The sequence below is a fragment of the Nilaparvata lugens genome, chromosome 1, assembly GCF_014356525.2.
Source record: "Nilaparvata lugens isolate BPH chromosome 1, ASM1435652v1, whole genome shotgun sequence".
NCBI classification, from domain to species: domain Eukaryota; kingdom Metazoa; phylum Arthropoda; class Insecta; order Hemiptera; family Delphacidae; genus Nilaparvata; species Nilaparvata lugens.
In genome coordinates, this window is record NC_052504.1 from 97,626,896 (window position 1) to 97,652,677 (window position 25,782).

The following is a 25,782-nucleotide window of genomic DNA, read 5'->3' on the forward strand; positions in this document are numbered from 1 at the left end:
AATAATTCTTGATGTAGCTCATTTATCTGAGTTTAAAATGTAACACTAAACTTAATAATAGTCTCATATTCTTAACAGAATTTTGAAAGTTAAAATCAATCCCTAGCTCAGCAGAGATTCATATTTTCCAATCCTATTCTAGTAAAGCTCTATATTCTGGTATCATCTAATACAGCTCTATCCATTATTACTCCAAGAATTCGATACTTCTTGATTATTATATATTTATTTGTAACAGACGTCATGTCCTGGATTTACAGTACATACTGTCTACAAAAATCTTTATCTTGATCAAACTCTTCTTTTCATATTTCATTAATTCATTTTTTTATATAGTACAGACTCCCATCCAAACACAGGCTTTGGCCTTCTTGGATGAGTCGCATGAAATATTAATTTTTTTCATTTGCATTGTTGTATCTTGTAGAATGGCAAATATTCCTTTGTAATGACTTATTATTTATACCTTTATTGTCGTCTAGCTAATAAGAATTTCTACTTCTCCTCATGTGAATGATTTTGTATTATTGTAATGTTTCTTGATCATGCAATAAAGAATTTGAATTTGAATTTGAATTTGCTCGGTTTCAATTCGATTTGCTTTTGTCTGTCTTATGTAACGCGATTACGGCCAAATACGTTGATAGAATTCGATGAGATTTGGCAGGAATATTCCTTTTTCAACTGCGCGTCGATGTATACACAAGGTTATTTGAAATTTTGCATTTTAAGGATGATATGAGAGAAAAGGGATTCCTCCATACTCTGATATTACTATATGATCATCTACTTTGAAGATAGGATCAATCAGATCATAGAATTATTCATAATCAATCAGCTGACAAGTGGATTATCCATTGCATGCATTACACAGATGTCTGGCCGTGTCTATTTCTATAAGGTAGGGTTTCAATATTTTCACTCAATATTCTTACCTTAATTTGAAATACGAATTTGATAGGTGATTGAAAATAAAAGAAAAAATGATAAAATGAACTGAATAATGGCGAAGAAATTATAATATTTATTTATTTCTTTAAGGTAGGGTTTCAATATTTTTACTCAATGTTTTCACATTTGGAAAACAAATTTAATAGGACGGTGATTAAAAATAAAAGGGAGAATGATAAAATTAACTTAATAATGACGAAGAAATTGTAATATTCTTGATTGAAAAAAATAATTTTAAAATAGTTGAGAAATATTTTCATCAGATAGAAAGATTATCACGAAACTGGATGAATCATCATATGGGATACAAATTCAAACGTGAACTGAGTTTATTAACATAAGTTTGTTTTTGATCTTAGAGAAATCAAATAACATTTTTTAGAGTAAAAGTATGATTCAACTGAATCAACTAGAGCAGGGATACAAATTCAAACGTGAACTGAGTTTATCAACATAAGTGAGTTTTTGATCTTGGAGAAAAAAAAATATAACAGTTTTCAAGAGTAAATTATAATTAACCGTGAATATTGTGATTCAACTAAATCAACTGAAACAGGTGACATCAGATACTTGTGGATGAGAAAACTGCGTTAGGTCTACTGTTCACAGAACTACTAGTAATGTGTATCATTCAGGGTTCAAATGAACAGCTGACATACCTTCTGTTTAGATCAGTATGTGAATCAATACTGTGTCGATACTACGGGAAATGTCAGCTGTAAATTATTTCAGCTGAAATAAACCCCAAATAGTTCAGAGTTTAACTTAGATGGTGCATAAGGTCTGGGGCCTGTTTCATAAAAGTTACAAGTCCTGTAATACAGGAGAATCACCATTCCAATTACATGCTCAATATAGCCGATAGAATCAGCTGTTCCTGTATTACAGGACTTCTAAGTTTTTATGAAACAGGGTCCTGGGGCCTGTTTCATAAAAATTTAGAAGTCCTGTGATACAGGAACAGCTGATTTTATTTGCTATATTGAGCATGTAATTGGAATGGTGATTCTCCTGTATTACAGGACTTGTAACTTTTATGAAACAGGCCCCAGATTTTTAGAAAACTTATGATGAATGAAACCATTTCTATAAGTAAACGTGGTTCAGCGTTGAACGTAGTGTTAGCATATAGTTCTAAGACAGTTAAAACCATGGACATAATCGAGATTTCGAATCTGAATAATCCACTTTGGCCCCTAGACAGTTAAATCCATAAACATTATCAAGATTTTGAATCAAAATTATACACTTTAACCAGCGCACCGTTCTAAGTAAGGAACAACACAATAATAGGCTAGATCTCTCCGCCACATAATCTTGAGAGTTCGAGCAACTAGAGCCGACAAGTTTCCAAATGCATTATCGATGATTGAGCTCGACTTGGTCAACTAATCGATTTTATTCTGCTCACGTCTTGAGAGCTCAACAAAGCGCTACAGTCACGTGACTTCTAGTCAAACACATGAACAAGACCGCAAATCAAAACTTCGTCGCAAGTTCCAACTTTCCACTCACTTGTAAACTGTGGCAAATTGCTTCAACAAGGGACAAGATGATGATCTTAACTGAATAGTAATTGACCGAGCGAAGTGAGGTCTAAGATTCAAGTCGACGGTTTGGCATTTCTCTTAATGTTTGAATGTTTATATGTTTTCATGTTGCGCATTTACTGCGAAACGTGGTAATAGATTCTCATGAAATTTGACAGGTATCTTCCTTTTTAAATTGCGCGTCGACGTATGTACAAGGTTTTTGGAAATTTTGAATTTCAAGGATAATATAAAAGGAAAAAGGAGCCCCTTCATACGCCAATAATAGAGTAAAAAATCAGACGATGGAATTATTCATCATGTGAATCATTCACTAAATCAACTGTTTAGTGGACTATAATACTACCCGTTCAAAAACATCGAACATCTTGAAAATGTATCTTTCCATCAACGTTAGTAATTGTGGACAGTTGACAGTAATACTACCCGTTCAAAAACATCGAACATCTTGAAAATGTATCTTTCCATCAACGTTGTAGACAGTTGCAGACAGACCTGATAACAGCGCTCACACTCACATTCCGGGACGACACGTCACGGTACGATGGAACAGAAAGCTCTATGTTTATCTAGGATTATTTCTGGACATTTTAAATTGTTAAATTATTTATTAATTTTTGAGAAAACATAACAACAGGTCAATGTAACTTACTGAGCGCGAGGTCAACTGTTCACAGAACTACAAGTATTCGTATTGCTATAATTGGTGGGGTGAAAGTTTTCCTGAATAACGTACATAATTGAAGCCGTCAATAGGCCTTACACTAGAGCCCCTCTTTCCTCTTACCTAAATACTCAAATTTGATATGGTGATAGCGGGATAGAATTGTTGAGGTGAGTGTTTTTGGTTCATGTGTTTGTCAGTCTCCGTGTTGAAAACAAGGTTAGATCTGAAATTAATAAACGAAATACAGTCCACTATTCACCAGAAGAAACATTGGTGTATGGAGTTACAACTGTCATACTTCAGCCGGAACCGACAGTTTAACTAATGATCATTTCGTGGCAGAGATTCAAGTGATCTTGAGATTATTCTCAAGATCTTATTATGACAGAGATTATTCTCATTATCAAATGAGAATAAGTAGTCCAGGCATTAAAAAATATAGGTATGCTCAAAAAAAGGTATAGAGTGAAAGGGTATGGAACATAATTTTCGACCCCGCAGCTCTTCTAAGGATAGTAAGGGGGCATACATATCAAAAGCCCTCACTCCTACCCCCTGAGTGAAGGGGGTAAGGGAGGTTTGAAAGTACCATATATTATTATGTTCTTTCGACATATCTCGAGCAATATCCTTCTTTATGAGGATCAAGTGTAAGAGAGAGCCGAATTCGCCCTAACTTCGCCCTCCTAGGTATAAGATAAAGGCAGTCATTCTGTTCTATCCTATTCTATTCTATTCTTTCGGAAATTTTTGTCTAATACAAAATTGAAGCTTACAGATTAGCCTACAAGTTATGAATGTTATGAAAAAACTCTAGTAATTTCATGCAATGAATTCTTCAGCTGACTGGAAATGAGAAATCACATCAATTTGTTCTCTCATGATCCTTCAATGTTATTTGTATATCCTGAAAAGGGACAGAGGACTCTATAAATTTCGTTGTCCAATGAACATGATCTGTAATAAGGTCACAGAATATGTGTCCAAAATTTGAAGCTGATCAATTATTTTCGAAGTTATTGCAGAACATACAAACCAGCAACCAAAGGAACAGATGAACAACGACCCTTTCACTTCTAATAAAAGTAAGAAATCGCTAACGCCTGTTCAATATTATGATTGATTATAAAAAATCTGGTGTGGCGCACTCACACAACTTTCCTTGCCGTTATGAAAATAGTTCACCTGAGGCTAGTGTTCAATAGTCTACTATTCAAATTTCAAATCTGAGCCAGCTGGTGACAGGATAATAACGCTGGATACACACGAGATCTGCTATCTCTCCATAGTGAATGATTTAATACAATCAACAGTTGCCAACAGTTTGCAATTGAATAATCATATTTTCTGAAATTTCAAACTTATTTTCAATTTCAGGTGAAAATGTTACTGAACATTAATTGTAGAGATTTTCATGTTCAATCTTTTCCACTTGGAATTTTTTGTTTGAATTGTATCTAGAACCTGATAATTGGGAATCCAAAATCAAACTTTGCATAGATGGGGCGGAGCTCCTGGAATTTTTACATAAATAGGACTTGTGGCTGTTGATAGAGCTTATTATTGACTATTTTATGTATAAATTTGATCAAAATCGTTGGAGCCGTTTTCGAGAAAATTGCGAAAAACCCTGTTTTTGTCAACATTTTCACCATTTCATCCGCCATCTTGAATTGCATCAGATCGAGATTGTTCGTGTCGGATCCTCATATTGTAAGGACCTTTAGTTCCAAGTTTCAAGTCATTCCGTTAATTGGGAGATGAGATATCGTGTACACAGACGCACATACACACTCATACAGACCAATACCCAAAAACTACTTTTTTGGACTCAGGAGGCCTTGAAACGTATAGAAATTAAGAAATTGGGGTACCTCAATTTTGTTCGGAAAGCAATACTTCCCTTGCCCATGATAATAGGGCAAGGAAAGTAAAAAGGACAGTTAATATTAGATCAGATATACTGTTATCAGCGATCCTCTATGGAAAGCAGAGCCAATTTAGAGACTGTTTTCCTCTACCATTATAACATGGATCTCTATAGCCGGATTGTTATTAATGCTCATAGAGTGACACTATTTGATTACACAAGATTAACTTAATTGGTGTAATAATTTCATGGTGGAGAATCTACCATCTGCTTAAAACTGGCAGGTAGTCACGTGTTATCAATTATGATGGATAACATGGTTATCTAATGAGTTTATTATTCCTATGTCATGAAATAATATCAATAATTGTGCTTCCACTGCGATCAGCAATGCATAGTGTATATTATCAGATTCACTGTCCAAGAGAGATGCATTATGATTATAATTTTATCGTTAATGTAGCCTATTCAACAATAATATTACTGGCGTTCATTGAATTCTTAATTAGATTTTTTCGGTTGTTGAACGAGCGAAGCGAGGTCTAAGATTCAAGTCGACGGTTTTTCATTTCCCTTTACGTTTACATGTTTATATTTATGTTTTTATGTTCCGCATTTACAGCGAAACGCAGCAATAGATTTTCATGAAATTTGACAAGTATGTTCCTTCTTGAATTTCGCGTCGATATATACATACGGTTTTTTGAAATTTTGCATTTTGAGGATAATACACAAGGAAAAGGAGTTTCCTTTGAACGTCAATATCACCGTGGAAATCAGACTTTAGAATTATTCATCATAAATCAGCTGTCTAGTGGACTATAATACTACCCGTTTAAAAACATCGAACATCTTGAAAATGTATCTTTTCATCAACGTTAGTAGACAGTTGACTATATAGGTGCGTACAGATATACGCGCCGCGAACATGAGCAATTCACTTTTAATCAGCTGATGCCAATATTTTTATATCTGTATCTTACCGTTTCTGTGAGAATACAGATATAGTCAGCTGATTAAAGCTCATGTTCGCGGCGCGTATATATGTACGCACCTTAATACTACCCGTTCAAAAACATCAAAAATCTTGAAAATGTATTTTTCCATCAACGTTGTAGACAGTTGCAGCCAGACCTGATAACAGCGCCCACACTCACATTCCGGGACGACACGTCACGGTACAATAGGACAGAAAGCTCTATGTTAATTTTGGATTTTTTCTAGACATTTCAAATTCATAAATCATTCATCAATTTCTGAGAAAACTCAACAACAGGTCAACGTAACTTACCGAGCGCGATGTTTACTGTTCACAGAACTACTAGTATGTTTATGTTGAGAACTTTTTTCCCTGGCTTGATGCCTTTGGTTGGTTACGAACGACTATACAGGGGAACGAGTGGATCAGTTTTATAAAAATAAAAAAATAATGAACTATATCAAGAAAACAAAGATATTGTCAAATTTCACTAAAAATTTATTAAAAACTTCAAAACAGAACCATGGTTTCACGTAGTTAACCAACGCATCATCATTCCTCAGTACAGCTGATGATGCGTTGGTTAACTACGTGAAACCATGGTTCTGTTTTAAAGTTTTTAATAAATTTTCAGTGAAATTTGACAATATCTTTGTTTTCTTATTTCACAACATCACCATCAATTCTACTCATTCAGATTGTTCTGATTGGAGAAGAGATTGAGACCATTCGCAAGTCTTTATCATGGAGTAGTCATAGAAGAGTGAAAAAATCGATTTCATAACTCTACCTTGAGCAAGGTTCTCTTTGGAGGGCTCGTGAGAACACATTTTATTAACGTACAGCGCGTGAAGACATACTATTTCCCATCTTAAAAGATGATCTTGATTTCATATACTTTGTATTCCCTTGTATCGCTTGCACAAAAAAAAAGTTATAATGATAGGAAATTAGAGGAAATAAAGACAAACTTGTATTGTAGTGATTCGGAAGGTTATAACAAATGTCATATGTGTTTAAGAGGACACTCTCATATTATAATAATTGTAGAGGGGGATTTATCAAATATTTTTATGCAAAGAATAATTATTGCTAAACATCATGAACGGTTATCAAAATACAAGCGATATAACAATACCTTGAAAATTTTGGCGGCCATATTGTTTTTGAGATCGATATGCCATCTTATTCATCTCTTTTCTGTATAGGGCTACTTATAATATAAATATAAAGAAATTAAAAATTTCATTACCCTTTTTTGAAACATGTTGTGATAAAATATTTCAAAAAAAAGGTACTGAGATTTTTATTTTCTTTGTATTTGTTTTTGAGGTATTTGCTTGTGATTTCGACTCATCATCATTATGTTCCTCAATATACTAGTCCTAACGATGAAATTGAGACATCTTCCATGGTTGTTACCCCAAAATGACCTACCACGGAAGTACTAATTTGCGCCTGTACTATTGCTGCTGTGTGTGTTCGCCGTAGAAATGTTGGGCGGGTAGTATATCTTGCGCCGTGTTTTCGACTCGAGACAGTATTGTTACACATTTGTACCTTTCCTTGGTCATCATCATTCCTTCCCAAAATTTTCAGTTGATTATTTAAATCTTTAATAGAATCTTAGATTTCCAATTGTCAAATTATTCAGTAGACCATCATAATATCAAATATCGGGGCAACGAGCTTCGCTCATTATTTATTTATTGATAAACAGAACTCAATTCTTTAAAATGATGGGGGAGGACTAACAGGCACAACCCAAAACTGTTTCTTCCCCGAATTTTGATTAATAGACTATAAATATTCTACTTATCACTAGTTATAGTGTATAACTAGTAGTCCTGCTAACAGTAGATCTCGCTCATTAATACAACTTTCAATCTAATGAGAAGGGCCAGTAAGTACAGTATATTGTGAAGATTTAGCCATGTCATCTATTATTTTCTCCATTGAAAGAAGGAACATGAGTTGCTGTATCTTCAAAGATACGAAAAAGTAACTTTTGAGGTTATTCTACGGTTTTTTGAATATTACAAAAAACCGGAGGTCTAACCAAAAATCGTTACACATACGTTTCTGCGCCTTGTTTCAAAGAACTTGCATACCAAATTCCATCCAAATCGGACGATAACTGCGACTGTAACTGCGGTACAAACAAACAAACAAACAGACAAAAGCCGATCGAGTCGAAACTAAGACCTCAGCTTCGCTTCGGTCAAATAATCCAAAAATTAGGTTATGTTCCATACACTTGAATTCAGGTCAAATTTTCAGTCCAAAAATTTGAAAACATAAACGTTCTAATTTAGATTGTTTACAAACCAAATTGAATAACACTCACTCATCACTTAGAACTGTAAAGTGATGATTAACTTTGAATATTATGATATACCATCTCATGTCAACAAATCAGATTATTTTGATCGTTTCAATTAGAATTTCTAGATTTTTCGAGACATACGGTAAGCTAATTGATTACACAGCTGATCTTCCACACAGGTACACGCATCTTCTGTTATCGACAGACAACAAAATTATCATCTGTTTTTCCAAGGATGAATTATCCTTTTCATGTCCTTCAGTGAGTTTTCCCAGGGATGAGACCTAGTGCAATCGAATTTTTATATCATAAACCTACCATGTTCCAAATTTCGTCAAAATCGTTAGAGCCGTTTTCGAAATCCGTTGAACATAAAAACCATTTATAAAAATGAACAGATAAACAGAAATTGCTCGCTTAATATAATAGGATTGCCCTGTGTTGTGATCAGCTATGTGTAATATATCAGCTAAGCTTGTCAAGACTGAAACGAAATTATTGATAATGTATAATGTTATTAATAACAGCTATAAAAACATATTATGATCAATCTCAACCTTCTTGTATTGAACTTCGAATACTGCAGAATATAGTTGGCAGCACTTTAATGTCACAATATTCTCGCGTTGTTGGTTCTTAATATTATTAATCCATTACTAATTGAAAAATTAAAATCCAAAATACTCAAACAACGAGAATAGTCTCAATTCTGCAACTTGGAACAGCTATTTTCGAATAATGAAAGCCATTTTGTTTTCCAGGTACAGAAACGACAGTTCACGAACGGTTTGCTTCATGGAATGGCCAGACGGACATTATCCCCATTCTGTAACTGAGCATGTGTGAGTAGTCATCAATCAACCATAAAATTTATCGTCAAAAAACGTAATATTTCACATATTAAAAAAATTGTTTAGTATAATGTAAATTTGGACTGTAAATTTTGTGATCTTTAAAAGTCTTTTCATAGCCTCATTTGGACTTATTTCATCAAAATTAGGGAGAGATACAGTTCTGGGTTTATCCTGTTGATTCTCTCCCAATCATCAATTTTATATTGTGATTGTGGAATTTAGTAGATAAATGAATGAATTATGGGCCCAAATATATTTCGCAGCATCTTCAAACACTATGAACTGTTGTACTTCTTCTTTTTTGATAATTTTCCAAGTTTCATACCCGTAGAGTAGTACTGCACATCAAGTAATTAGGCTATGGAAATAACTGATAGAACTTGAACCGCTGCAAATTTTTGTTTTGTCGAATTCCAATCTGATTTGTAGTTAGTTTTAACCTTCCAGTTGGGTTGTGTTATGTTGTGGTACTTTTCATTACATTACGTTTTCATTAAATTTCATTTTCTTACATTATGGAAACACAATTGAAATTGTCAACCATTGATAAAAATCGAATTGTGTTTCCATTAATTTGTTTGTGATTTCAAATGATATTCATGGAGTACTTCTAAATGATTCATTTTTATTGAATCGGTAATTTATTCTTAATTAATACAAGGTCATTCATGGTGTTTCCTTGCACGTTAAGATGGAAGAATAAAAATACAGACTCAAATCAAATCGAATGAAATTTCATTCTCTTCAAATAATTACAAGTTAGTGAGTTACAATGGGAGTAACTTAACCTATATTTTGATTCGGACAGTATAGTATGGATTGGAAATGGGACAGTCATTTTATTACAGTAGAACTCCAATAATTATCCGAATTAATGGGGACCGGGACCCATTTGGATAATTTTTTTTTTAATTGCCATTGGAGAGAAAAAAACTACGTTTTGATATTGCATATCATGAAAGAAACATGATATTTTCACATGTTTTAAATATAAATGTAATGTACTTATTTACAAGTTTAGAAATGAAAATCTTTTTTACAATTTTTATAGACTTTTTTGGACACATTTTTCTCTAAAAGTGATTCGGGTAGTCGGAGTTCGGATAATTGGAGCTCTACTATATATTCTATCATCTCAATTACATGGGACATTATTTTACTGACCCAAATTCTCTCTAAAATAAATCATCAGTATTATTTCCAATCGATACGATATCAATCCAAGATGAGTCTTGTCCAATTTGACAATTATTATTTTCGTACACAATGTAATAAATGAATAAGTTCGTTCATATAGCTTAGAATAATTTATGATTATTATTCCACTGATACAAATTTCCTTATAACATCATTATTATTTGTCATCCAGTACGTTGTCAATCCATGAAAAGTCTTGTCCAATTCGACAAGTATTTTCGTACTCAATGTAATAAATTGATGAGTTTTTTTCATGTAGCATAGAATAAGTTATGATCATTATTTCACTGACCCAAATTTTCTCTAAACTAAATCATCAAAACTTACATTTTACATGTTGCTTTACACTGTCATTTTAATAATGTTGAATTAAATAATAATGTTACATTATTATAATGTTATAAGTGAATAAGTTTGTTCATACAGCATAGAATAATTTATAATCATTATTTCACTGACCCAAATTTTCTCTAAACTAAATCATCAGTATTATTTGTCAATCGATACGATGTCTATGCAAGAAGAGTCTTGTTCAATTTTACAAGTATTTACGTACATAGAGCCTATTGGCATCAAAACATGCAATCTCCACTTTTTTACGAAAATGAGATCTATATGGCATATGATTCTTCATATAATTTTCCATCGATTTTCATAGTCATTTGGCATCAAAACTCACATTTTACATAAATTGTTTTACACTGTCATTTTAATAATGTTAAATTAAATAATAATGTTACATTATTATAATGTTACAAGTGAATAAGTTTGTTCATACAGCATAGAATAATATTTATGATCATTATTTCACTGATACAAATTTTCTTTCAACATCAGTATTATTTGTCATTCAGTACGTTGTCAATCCATGAAAAGTCTTGTCCAATTTGACAAGTATTTTCGTACATAATGTAATGAATGAATAAGTTTGTTCATAAAGCACATAATAATGTATTATCACTATTTTACACATACAAATGTTTTCTATGCTTAAGTCATTAGTATTATTTGTCAACCAGTACGATATGGAATCAAATCGAGTTTTATTCGATGACATAACTTACATAACAAATTCCGTTTCAATACCAATCCATAAGAGTCTTCTTTAATTTGACAAACATTCCGATAACTGACTGAATCAACTAGGATTTCACACATAATCTGTGAGCCGTACATTGAAAGCTATTCTGATGTCTGATCCAATCACACTAACTGGAAAGGACATGCGTCACGGAATGTGAAAAGCGATTTTCTATTTGCATTCGGACTCGCACAATCGGAATTGTTAATTTCCCTTTGGCTCGGGCGTTTTTTCTGGTGTGAATTATCGGGAGTGTTGCCACGTTGAGCCAATTGTGAATGGCAAAGTGGAAATTCACGCATGCGCTCTGTTAATTTGTGATTGACACAGTGCTTTAAGGGTAATATACTCAGTATAGTGTATATATCTGGGCAATATACACAGTATATAGTATATATCTGGGCAATGCACACAGTAGAGAGTATATATTTCTTTGCAATTAGGCTACATTCGTTTTTCACAGCGCGGCTTTTTCGAAACATCAAACACATCGATCTGGTTACCTAATTGCTGCAATGAAAATGTGGCCAGCTTAATTCATCAGTTTTCAGCCAATTGCAAAAACGACCAACCAAACATACGTGAAATCATTCGATCAAATTTTTGTGAATCATTGCACCACTCAATCCGATTCAACACACTGCAACACTTCATGATTCATGTATTTGACAGTTCTGCTTTTATTCAATGTCCATTGTGAGGTCCAAGTTATAATGGTAGTATTTAATCAGCATTGTTGTTGCCATCCTTGTCTATCATCCGACGAAGCAGAGAGCGCATTCTTTTCAGCAACGCAATGTTGCCAGATCGTTTTGTAAAACTTTAGAAAAAAAATCATAAACGGAATGTTTGATCTCAATTATGGAAGTTGATTATTGATTATCCATTGAGAAATATATTTCATTGACTGATAAAATATAATCGATTATTCTAAACAAGACTGAAAGTTGACATTACATTGGATATACCGGTATCAGCTATCTTCTATAGAAGGCAGTGGCAAGGCAGAGAATCGGCAACATTTCACATTACTAGAAAACGATCTGGCAATGGTGCAAAATTAGAGAAGGATAACAAGCTATCTGTTTTGTAGAATGATGGACAAGGATAGCAACACCAATATTGATCGAAAACGACCATTCACCATCAACTCTATTAAGAAGTGGCTTTCTAAGTATTTTTTTTTCTTTTCAAACGTTAGTTCTAGTATCTTTTTTTTGTTTTCATTGAACTGTATACTGTACTTATTATTGTGTTGAGGGAACATATTTGGGTCAGTACCTGTTGTTTCCCATGTGATATTGTGAATAAATAAATAAATTATAATGTGAACTATACACTATAGCATGATGCATGAACGTCGTGTCTAATTGACTTGGATTTGAAAAGCCCAATATTCGCATAACATAAACATCTTTATGACAAGACATTTTTACTGTGACATGTTTATTTATTTATGAGGTTAGCAAAAAAATACAAGAATCAGAAAAGAAAAAACAGGCTATTGCCTAAAATTTCTTCAATTTCCTAATTTAGTTTTAAATTGTCCAAATATTATAGGTTATGTCCATTCAAATTTCCACACCAAATCACAATCTAAAATATAAATTAGAATAGAACAAACAATTTCAAATTTGGATGGATTAATAATAAAAGTTTCTTAAAAACATGAAACAAACTATTAATTCAAAAATGTAATAAAAATGTAAACTATAATGTTCAAAAATATATTTATATTGTTCCCTTCGACGAAACACTTTATAATAAATTTGTTATCTGAACACTGTACTTCCACGCAAATATTTAAGAAACAATATTCAAAATTATCACATCATTCCTCATTAAAAAGTAAGTGTTTTTCAAATTTCACGTGAAAACACAGTTTCTAGATTAAAACAAAGTTGGAAATATATTATTGTTATTAGAGTTGACAATAGAATCTGTGATTCACAAAAACAAAATGTGATGATTAAGTGCTCATAAGCATGAAAACCTATAATATTATATTGTTTATGAATTCAAATCTGCAATAATTGACAAAATAATACAAATTCATTGTGATGGTTTCTTGATTCATTCCGAGCTGCTTTGTATTGACACACTTTTTTATGTATTTGAACACGACATGCAGTCAATTTATCAAGTAAATAATTAAAAACTTTCACTTATTGACTGAAGTACTTTCGACCGTCTAGCGATCATTCTCAACAGTGACAGTGACTGTCACAGTAACAGACAGTGTTGAAAATGATCGCTAGACGGTCGAAAGTACTTCAGTCAATAAGTAAAAGTTTTCAATTATTCACTTAAAAAATTGACTGTATGTCGTGTTCAAATACATAAAAAGTGTGTTAAACTTGTATTTAAAAAACACTTTTGAAGTGAAAATGCACTTACTTTTGTAGTGACGATCGTTTCGACCTGTTGTCATCCTTGTCGTAGCCTTGTCATCTGAGTAAATTCCCACAGTCTGATGATGACCAACAACATGTCGAAACGATCGTCTCCACAAAAGTAAGTGCATTTTCACTTCAAAAGTGTTTTCTAAAATTCAAGTTTGATTTTAACAGTGAAAAAGTATGGATATACAACAGAGAAAAGTGTGTTAATACAAAGCAGCTGATATTGTTGAAAATGATCGCTAGACGGTCGAAAGTACTTCAGTCAGTAAGTGAAAGTTTTTAATTATTTACTTGATAAATTGACTGCATGTCGTGTTCAAATACATAAAAAAGTTTGTACAAATCCATTGTTTCTGTTTTGTGGTTCAAAACAGTGTCACAATTTACGCAGGAGAAAATCAACCAGCGAATGATGTTGGGTGTTTTTGTGCACATATACAATAGTTATTTGTGCAACTAGTGCGCAAAGTGACAGTTTGCTGCACCGAAAGAAACGTTTACGCCCGAGCCGTAGGCGAGGGCGGAATGGTTTCTTGAGTGCAGCAGAGGAACTTTGCGCACGTATTTCACATTAAGTTTTTCCTACAGTTACCATTGAATATGAAAAGTGGGTAATTATAGGTAAAATTGCCTGAAATGCATCAAATGTTTTTCTATGTAATTTTATTATTGATAAAAACCTTAATCCTAAAATCCTAAAGTCCTCGTTGTCCTTGGTTATAATATATAGGCTAATGAATAATTAGCGCGTTGTGCTTGGTTGCACCTCTGCTCACTATAGCAGCCACAGCAGTCACTGTTACCAACTTCATTTTGATTTTGCTGCACTGTTGCTCCATATAACCTACTAAGTATTTTGCGTTGCCATGTTGCAAATCTGGAGTGCAGAAAAATTTTTCCCGCACTAGAGCGGAAAAGTGATTCTTTGCGTTCTGCAATCAGTGCAGCAATGGCCACTTTTCAACGTAACTGTAGGAAAAAATAATATTAAGCAAGCTCAATGATAATCAGTTACAGAATCGGTATCGTTTATTGTTTCCCAAATTCGAAGCCATTGTTACCACTGAAAAACAAAGTGGTCCGTATAATGAAGCTTATAATCGGAATTGGATTCATATTTGCTGCTGCAATTAAATTCGCAATCTAACTTAATCGTTGAATTAGGCCTAGCTACTGTATAATTTCGCCATCGTGTTCTCAACGGCAACGATTACGAAGTTTGTCCATGAAGTATGGAGTGTGTTGTTGCGAGCTATGATTATTCAAAAGAGAATGCCAGGCTACCAAATATGTAAATGTGCACTTAGGTGCAGATAAACTGAACAAACGAATGTTCCATGATATGTAAATGACCCATAACGCTTTCTGTTTGCTGCTGAATCTCCCCTTACGGAATAAAAATGGTTAATTGCTCAAGTTGAAAGATAGTTACTCTATTTTTTGTTAACAACTCATTTAGTTTATCTCAATATGATAGAGGAGGTAGTACTACTTGATTGTCTGAATCATCAGGCTATTTGTGTATTATAACAAAAAACAGAGTGATTCGCATTAATTCAGCATAATAGATAATAGTAGATGAACAGTAATACATAATAATAAATAAGCAGATAAATGATTATTGTGGTATGATTTGAGATTGTCAGCTCCCTTATTTTCTGAACAGTCTGAACTCAATTAATTGCTAGTCGTGATACAGTATTATTTAAATTATTTTTTTTATTAATTTACAATTTTTACACTCATATTATAAGAATGTACAACAGACTCCCTTATTTTCAGAACAGTCTGAACTCAATTAATTGCTAGTCGTGATACAGTATTTTTTAAATTATTTTTTTTTATTCATTTACAATTTTTACACTCATATTATAAGAACGTACAACAGACTCATGCCCAAAACTGCCCCTTCTCAAATCTATACTTCAGTATATAGCAAAATGTAGGTTAAGCTACTATAACTTGAGTAAATATTGTTATCATTCTGTTGCTTAACCGCCATTTTGTGATGTCTCTGTTATACCGCTATGTGGGAGGAGACTGTGTAGCTGGGCCAATGACAGGCGTCCATGCCCTTGACCAATAGCTTACTCGCCTACTAGTATAAATTCTGCTGCTCTTGCTGCAATTTTAGTTTTAGTTTATCAGAGATTGACAATGGTGTAACAACCGAAACCGGTCTTTCTAACTTTCAATAAAAACTGTGGTTTTTGACAATTTCTCTGTGTCTTAATTTCATATAAAACATAACGATTCACACTGTAAAAACCAGACAAATTTCCAATTGATCTACCCTTTGATTAGTTCTAGTAAATCAGAGATTGACAATGGTGTAACAACCGAAACCGGTCTTTCTAACTTTCAATAAAAACTGTGGTTTTTGACAATTTCTCTGTGTCTTAATTTGATATAAAAAATAACGATTCACACTGTAAAAACCAGACAAATTTCCAATTTAGCTACCCTTTCATTAGTTCTAGTATATCAGAGATTGACAATGGTGTAACAACCAAAACCGGTCTTTCTAGCTTTGATTATAATGTGTGGTTTTTGACAATCTCTCTGTGTCTTAATTTAATATAAAAAATAACAATTCACACTGTAAAAACCAGACAAATTTCCAATTGAGCTACCCTTTAATTAGTTCTAGTAAATCAGAGATTCACAATGCTGTAACAACCGAAACCGGTCTTTCTAACTTTCAATAAAAACTGTGGTTCACAAAATTAAACCTGTGATTACTGGTCAGAAACATATATTAAAAATAATTTGTAATAAACCTAAACAATATAGTTCAATGATGCTCTTCAGAGAACTATCAATATTATCAGTGAGACATTCTTTTCTATTCAAAGCATTGCTGGATTTAGCTGAAAATAATTTCGATATTCAACAGATGAGAGAAAGAATAAACCTCAGGAATTCACAGGACATTAACCTCCCAAAACCAAGATTAGAACATTCCAGACGACACTTCAAATACATAGCTATAAAAATATTCAATTCACTTCCAGTAACAACAATGAAAATAACGTCACGTCAGTTATTTAGAAAAGAAAACAAGAAATTCATTTTACAACTAGACAACCCGAATGATTTTTTCACTAAATTAATATAGGTCTAAATTTAGTATAATTTACACATTACACGACATGAACACTGCATCAATCAAAGATCATTGAACTCACAAATCCCGTCCGGTATGCGTAAACAGTAAGACAGTATCAAATTTCAATCACTGTCTCTTTCTTCAAAACGCATTCATTTATGGTCTAATTACATCAGCACTTTGAAAAAAAACAGCAACCACTCCGTACATAGTTTTAAGTTTTGTGTAAGTGTATGTAAGTGTGTGTGTGTGTGTGTGTGTGTGTGTGTTTGTGTGAATGTGTGTGCGTATGAATGTGTGCGCATATGTGAATGTGTGTGCGTATGAATGTGTGCAAGAATGATTATAAATATTGACATATTGATTTATTTCAATATAATACCATATTCAATTATTATGTTCTTCATGATATAATATTTAAATTTGTATATAAATATTTTATTATATATATTCAAGTGTCCCCACTCAGGGTAGCCTATAGGGAACACATATTAGAAATTAGGAAACAATATTGTATTTGATTTTCGAATGCATTTGATTGTTTAATTATTTTTTTGAATAAGGAATTAGATTGAAAGATTGGTTTTTTACAATTTCTCTGTGTCTTAATTTGATATAAAAAATAACAATTCACGCTGTAAAAACCAAGCAAATTTAGAATTAAGAATAAATAAATTCATTGGATAGATAATCAATTGAAAAACTTTTTGTTTTTTTGCAGATACAACATAGTTTTCTTGAGCCTGACATACGTGATACCCGTGATAGCAATGGCGGTATGCTACACAGTTATGGGCCAGGAGCTATGGGGAGGATCCATAGGGGAGCAGACTCAGAGACAGCTCGACTCCATCAAATCTAAGAGAAAGGTGAGTCATTCATTTAATTTTTTTTTATTTATTTATGGAGACAACAGGTTACTCATAATATGTTTCCTTAATATAGTAGAGAATGTATAGAGTATAGAATGAGCAATATAGAACAGTAAGAGCACAGACTATGATTCAAATTAATTTTAATTCAAATCTCTTCATCCAAGAGACAAAGAAACCAGCATGTTGTGTAGAAACATTTCAATTAAACGCTTAAGGGTCAGTGAGACAAGTACTCGTACTAATGAATCGATGATGATAGAATAGTTATTTTTGCAACTAGTGCGCAAAGTGACAGTTTGCTGCACCGAAAGAAACGAAGCCGTGGAATGGCTTCTTGAGTGCAGCAGAGGAACTTTGCTCACATATTTCACATTAAACTTTTCCTACAGTTACCATTGAATATGAAAAGTGGTTGATTAAATGATTATGGGTAAAATTATGGCTGAAATCCATCAAATGTTTGTGTGTGTGTGATGCTGTTATTAATAATAACCTTAACTCATTCAAAAATTAATAATCCAATTGAAGTTGAAAATTCTCAGCCAAAGTTCTCATTTTTATCCATTCAAGAATCAGAAAAAAAACAGATAGAACAAAAAATTCGCATTCAAAATACACGCCAACAGCTGATTGGCTGAACCCAGCTGCAAAATGGCTGAACACAACAAGATGACTGAACCGACAAGCGCGTGACCTAGCGGGAAGAATCGTACCCAAGTTTGTTTCATCTAACTAAAAACTACAGAAACAGGATTCAGAAATTTAGACTTTTGCTCAAATTACCGAGAAAAATGCTCAAAGTAAACTGAAAAATATTTATAAAAATAACATAGACAACAGAGAATATATTTATTGTAGTATTCTTATGTTTTTTTATTTATATGTATATCGAACGGTAATCATTTAACCTCAAAATTCGAATTTTATAATGTATATCTGCTACTTTTCTCACTGCTTGCAGTTGAAATAATAATTATCAATAGAAAAGAACTATTATTTATCATTAAATGATGGGAATTCGTAAACGATGATTATTTAATTATGATTTAGATGAACATTATTCTTGTTTTGGATTTCTAGATTGGGATTTTATCGTAAATGTAGGGTAGCCATAGAAATGATTCTTATCCAAATCTAACCACAGTCATTGTTACCAATTTGATTTTTGTTTTCGTGCACTAATCCTCCATATAACCCACCAACTATTTTGTGTTGCCATGTTGCAAATCTGGAGTGCAGAAAAAGATTTTCCCGCACTAGAGCGGAAAAGTGATTCCTTGCGTTCTGTATCCAGTGCAGGAATGGCCACTTTTCAAGGTAACTGTAGGAAATAATAATATCAGATACAAAATAAATGAAATGATTCAGATCGTTTACACTACAAAGAATCAGTAATTGACCGAACGTAGTGAGGACTATGTTTCAACTCGATTTGCTTTTGTCTGTATGTGTGTAACGCGATACGGCCAAACGCGTTGATAGAATTTGATGAGATATGGCTGGAATATTCCTTTTTCAACTGCGCGTCAATGTATTTTTTTTGAAGTTTTGCATTTTAAGGATAATTTGAAAGAAAAGGAATTCCTTCATACTGTGATATAAAAAATAACAATTCACGCTGTAAAAACCAAGCAAATTTAGAATTAAGAATAAATAAATTCATTGGATAGATGATAATCAATTGGAATTTTTTGGTTTTTTTGCAGATACAACATAGTTTTCTTGAGCCTGACATACGTGATACCCGTGATAGCAATGGCGGTGTGCTACACTGTTATGGGCCAGGAGCTATGGGGAGGATCCATAGGGGAGCAGACTCAGAGACAGCTCGACTCCATCAAATCTAAGAGAAAGGTCAGTCATTCATTTGATAATTTATTTTTTATTTATGGGGACAACAGGTTACTCATAATATGTTTCCTTAATATAGTAGAGAATGTATAGAGTATAGAATGAGCAATATAGAACAGTAAGAGCACAGACTATAATCCAATAGTTATTTGTATAAATCTAGAGTAAAAAGTATTGTTTTTTCTCCCTAAGGGAAAAGTTTGAAGCCCGAGGCAAAGCCGAGGGCAACAATTTTTCTGAGGGAGAAAAACTATTTTCCACTCATGATATACAACAAATTTTTCCTCCACCTACATTTTCATAAAAGCTTCAAATAAAATAATTTTTAAAAACGTACATGACCAAACAATGTGTTACAACATAATCTAGAAAGTAAACAGAAACAGCTCACAGTTCTCCGCCGACAGCGCTATCTGTCGGCAAAAGTTGTAACAACAATGGCCACTACAACTACAGCTATGTTGAAGTTCCCGTTTCAAATTCGATTAGTTAATGAGGAATATTCGTTGGCTGGTATTTTGAATAACATGGAATAAAAATAGATTTTTTACATTTTTAGTATAGTGATATATATGAGGTTTGTAATAATTTTAGCATACAAACATTAATTTCATTATATTGATCAAATGTCTGGTTGAGGTATTGAATTTAGTTGGTTTAATGAATACTCTATATACTTCCTCATCTGAGTTTAGACCTTCTAACCTATTACAATGTAAGTTTTTGAAATAGAGATGCTTCCCATGTTATTTAAATGGAGTCACTTTTCTTCCCTAGGGGGTTTTTCTGTTTTCCACTACCTTGAGCGAAAAAGTGACACTTTAGTATTATGTTTCAGGGAGTAAGTACTTTAGACAGTAGGTGGAGGAAAATTGATTTTAATTCAGATCTCTTCATCCGAAGAAACAAGCATATTGTGTAGAAACATTTCAATTAAACGCTTAAGGGTCAGTGAGACAAATATATCATCACAACTTGTACTAATGGATCGGTGATGATAAAATAATAATATGACATTCAATATAAATGAAATGATAAAGATCGTTTACACTACAAAGAATCATTAATTGACCGAACGTAGTGAGGCCTATGTTTCAACTCGATTTGCTTTTGTCTATATGTGTGTAACGCGATTACGGCCAAACGCGTTGATAGAATTCGATGAGATTTGGCAGGAATATTCCTTTTTCAACTGCACGTCAATGTATACACTAGTTTTTTTTTTAAATTTCAGGGATAATTTGAAAGAAAAGGAATTCCTTCATACTGTGATATCACTATATGTATCATCTACTTTGAAGATAGGATCAATCAGACTATAGAATTATTCATAATCAATCAGCTGACAAGTGAATTATTCATTGCATGCATTACACAGATGTCTGACTATGTCTATTCCTATAAGGTAGGGTTTCAATATATTTTATAATGCGTGCCTATCAGTATCAATATTCTAACATTTGAAAAACAAATTTAATAGGTGATTGAAAATAGAATAAAAATGATTAAATGAACTGAATAATGCCGGAGGAATTATAAAATTGCTGATAGAAAAAAAATTAATTTCAAAATAGTTGAGAAATATTTTTATCAGTTGGAAAGATTATCACGAAACTGGATAAATCATTATATGGGATACAAATTCAAACGTGAACTGAGTTTATTAACATAAGTTTGTTTTTGATCTTAGAGAAATCAAATAACATTTTTTAGAGTAAAAGTATGATTCAACTGAATCAACTAGAGCAGGTGACATCAGATACTTGTGAATGAGAAAACTGCGTGAGGTCTACTGTTCACAGAACTACTAGTAGAATAATCGAATAGACCAAAAATTATGAGACTCTGGGATGTTGTCTACAAATATCAGAAATTCATAAAGAAATTATACAAATGTTTCAACATTTTGATATTCCTAGACTACATTCCAGTGTGAAATTCACTTGACTATGTTTCATTATGGATAAATATCACTACATTCTACCAACAACAGTATCTGACACCTAAAATAATAGAGTAGAGGGTTTGACAGATGATAAGCAATCAACAGCTGCTCAACAGCCTCTGAAGAACGTATAGAGTACTAGCCGTCAGGCTCGCTTCGCTCACCATATCCGTCTAGCCAGGGGGCTTTGCCTCCTGGACCCCCGACTGGATCGCTCAAAAATGAGATCAGCGAGCTCGCTTCGCTCGCCTGCATGTAGACCTCAGCGGAACCTCTGTACCGAATTTGAACGTAATATGTCAATTTGATCACGAAAAACACCTGTTACTATATCGGCGTATCTTTGGCGAACAAAATTCTTCCACCTCAGCTAAACCTGTGTACTGAATTTTTTAATATATTTCCATCAATTATTGAAAAAGGTGAGGAAACGCAGAAAAGCTGAGAAAACGCTAACTTTGGCTAATTGGATAAATTGGTATTTAGGAGGTCCTGGATAAATGCATTTCAATCTTCAACTTGGTGCCAACCTAACAAAGTCAACTCAACTTAATGCCAACCTGACAAAATTTTTAATTTAGTTACCAGAACAACTGTTTCGAAGAGGTACTCTCTCTCTCTTGATTATAGTTCTATATTAACATTATGGTATGGACATTTCAATATTATAATTTTATGATATTGGAATAAGAAGAATATACATGCTAAAATAACTTTAAACCCTTAAAAACCAACCTTAGAGTTAAAATATCGCCAAAAGATTTCTTAGTGCGCCTCTAAAGGGCCAACTGAACATACCTACCAAATTTGAACGTTTTTGGTCCGGTAGATTTTTAGTTCTGCGAGTGAGTGAGTGAGTGAGTCAGTCAGTCAGTCAGTCAGTCAGTGAGTGAGTGCCATTTCGCTTTTATATATATATAGATAAAATGACCAGAGTATAGTATGCATTCTCTCTGGAAAAGACCAACTCCATTATTAGTCTATCCTGAATAAAAAAGTTTTGCATCAAGCAGTTCGATGTCAAATCAAATTATTCATTCATCGTTGAACGGAATGGCAAAATCGTCTTTATTCGCAAAATGCTGGCGTAGAAAGAGGGAAACAATTCAGCACGAAAGGTGATTACAAAGTTGAAACTCTAGCTCTGAATGTCAGTGCAGGCAACTCATCACAATTCACTTGAATGACAAGATAATAATATTGTCTTTCAATATGGCCGCTTCCACCTCGGCGATGCAATTGGGAAGAGAATTGAAACATTTGTTGACCCGGATAGAATAGATACTGCACCATCTGTCAAAGTGTCAAGCAATGCAAAATCTTATTCTTGCTAGCCTCCAGCTGACGACGCTTTATCACCAAATAGCGCCTTGCTCATTCTATCACTCTCTCTCACGCCTCCTGCATGCCACCGATAAATTTCGGTTTCCTCCTCCACCTCCTCAATCAATGAAAATACCGCTTCGGCAGAAAGACGCCGAACGTATTCAAGCTGTGGAAATAAATGGCCCTTTCATATTTCACGGGGGCAGCCAGCATAGGGAATTCCCCATAAATTCGAGTAACACTTCTCCACAATTCATTGAAATTGGAAATTACTGAAACAATACAGAGGACGCTGGTGACACTGCAAATTTTATCGAAGATTTCACTGTTTTTGTTTTCTCTTGTTTGTCTCTTTTGTTTGTTGTGTGACATGTAAAATATTATTCACAAATTTCATTTTTCGTTCTTCTTCGAACTATAATAGTGAGGTCCACTTTATTATGGCAGTGGATAGATATAGGAGAAGAACGTTGCCGATCATCTATCTTGTCAATGCCTTCTATATTTTCGGTCTCAAAATTTTATAGTTTTTTCAAAGTTTGGAATTGTCTATTAATTATTGTGATTGATTTAATTAAATTTAGAAGTATTTTTTAATTTAAAAATGATTTTTGTGTGTTTTGAATTGTAAATTGAGTGTGTAATTGATGAATGTTAAGTGACACATAACCTAGCTACATTCGGACTGTTGTATAAATTAGAATTGGAACCGTTTTGGGCTTATAAGCCTGTGGTACTTTTCTGTAAGTGTGTAATTCTGAATGATTAAATAAATGAATGAATAGATAAATAGATATAGACAGTAGCTTATACAGGTTTATTGATGTAATATTAATGTTCGTTCCAGTTTTAAAATAATATATAATTATTATATTTATTAAGCAGGAAATTATATTTTTCAATGATTTCATAATGAATTTTCATGATTAAGATGTAAATTTCATCTTAATAAAGATGTGTTAATATTAGATGTGTCATTTCGTGTTAATATTTTGTTAATTGATCAATTATTAATTTCACATTGCTAAAAGACGATCTGGCAACAGAGCAAAGCGAGAAGAAGATAGCGCTATCTGCTTTATCGAATGATAGACAAGGATAGCAATGCCATTGCTAATCAAACACTTCCATTATAACGTGAACCTCACTATAGTGTGTGATCATAATGAAACATTAGAATATTGTCTATAAATATCTCGAATTAATTAAAACGTTACAAACATGTGTCAACACCTATGGTGTACTCTTCAGTGTGACAATTCAAAACTTGGAATTGTATGTTAAGAGATTTTTATTTTAAAGTTATGAATGTGTTCGTGATATTTAAAAAAAATCTAGTTGTCTTTTTTTGTTAGGGCTACTTTTGGATAGAAATGAATTAATAAATCACTTGATAGAGGCATCATAGTTGAAACAAGTTGTGAGTATACAATTTCACGAAAGGGTACTTAGATTTATTTTTCTATTTCTGAAAATTTTAGGGCCGGTGAGCTCGGGACTTCGCTAAATCCTAGACTTCAAACAGCTGAAGAAAATTGGCTTTCCAAAACGGGGCGTAGTCGCAGCTTTCATAACAGTAGTTATTGTTTTTCATTTCTATAATTGGAAACGTTTTTCCTTGACGAAATTAGACATTCCTAAATAATTCAAAATAGCTGAAACTAAACACTATTTTCTCTTTATATTATTTTGTTTTCAATTTTCTAGTTCTTCCAAATTCAATTCAAACGTGACTATGACAATGACTGCGACTACGCCCCGTTTCGGAAAACCAATTTTCTGACTACAGATGTTTAAAGTCTAGGACTTAGCGAAGTCCCGAGCTCGGAAACCGGCCCTAAAATTTTCGGAAAACCAATTTTCTCACTCCAGCTGTTTAAAGTCTAGGACTTAGCAAAATCCCGATCTCGGAAACCGGCCCCTAGTGTCTTATTATAAAAAAATAACACTATATCTCACCAAAACAGCATCTAAAGTGTGTGATAACATTGGATGCGTATATGTTGTGCAAGTGCACGCTTGGTTATGCATGACCAAACGTGCAGATGAGAAAAAAATCTGGAAAGAACAATAGAAAAACTTACACTGCTGGTTGCGTTCAGTATGAGCAGCTACATGCAAGTCACAATGTGTTTAAATTGCACTTTAATGATTTTGTTCTCCGTCAGATCTTCATGATCTAAAATCCCATAGTGGGACTTAACGGCTTGAACAAAATATTCTTCTCCTTCAAGTTCCTTATGATACAGGCTTATGGTACAGGCTTATGTGCCACAAACACGCGCATTTCGCTTTCTTCCAGCTGAAGTTATGGTAATAGTATATAAATTTCACTATTTCTGTAAAAATTACATTACATTACATTCCTTAATCACAACATCAAATTAATGATTGGGAGAGAATCAACAGGATAAACCCCAAACTGTTCCTCTCCCTAATTTTGATAAAAATAGTCCAAATGAGGTTATGAAAACACTTTTATAAAGATCACAAAAATTTACAGTCCAAATATACATTATACTAAAATCTTGTATCTCGGTTGATCTTTTATGATTTGTTCTCCGTCAGATATTTATGATCTAAAACCCCATAGTGGGACTTAATGGCTTGAACAAAATATTCTTCTCCTTCAAGTTCCTTATGATACGTACAGGCTTATGTGCCACAAACACGCGCATTTCGCTTTCTTCCAGCTGAAGCTATGGTAATAGTATATAAATTTCACTATTTCTGTAAAAAATCATAGATATATAATGAGAATATCATGAATACTATTTATCTATTCAAATACTTTCAGCT

The 25,782-nt window shown here is 33.1% G+C and overlaps 1 protein-coding gene across 1 annotated transcript in view; it reads left to right on the forward strand.

Annotated features, from left to right (window-relative positions):
- LOC111052250 (tachykinin-like peptides receptor 86C) overlaps positions 1–25,782 on the forward strand; it is a 282,428-nt gene that overhangs the window by 232,214 nt on the left and 24,432 nt on the right. The window contains 2 exon segments of the mRNA XM_039419715.1: positions 9,105–9,185; positions 17,708–17,855. Coding sequence (XP_039275649.1) covers positions 9,105–9,185; positions 17,708–17,855 — 229 coding nt within the window.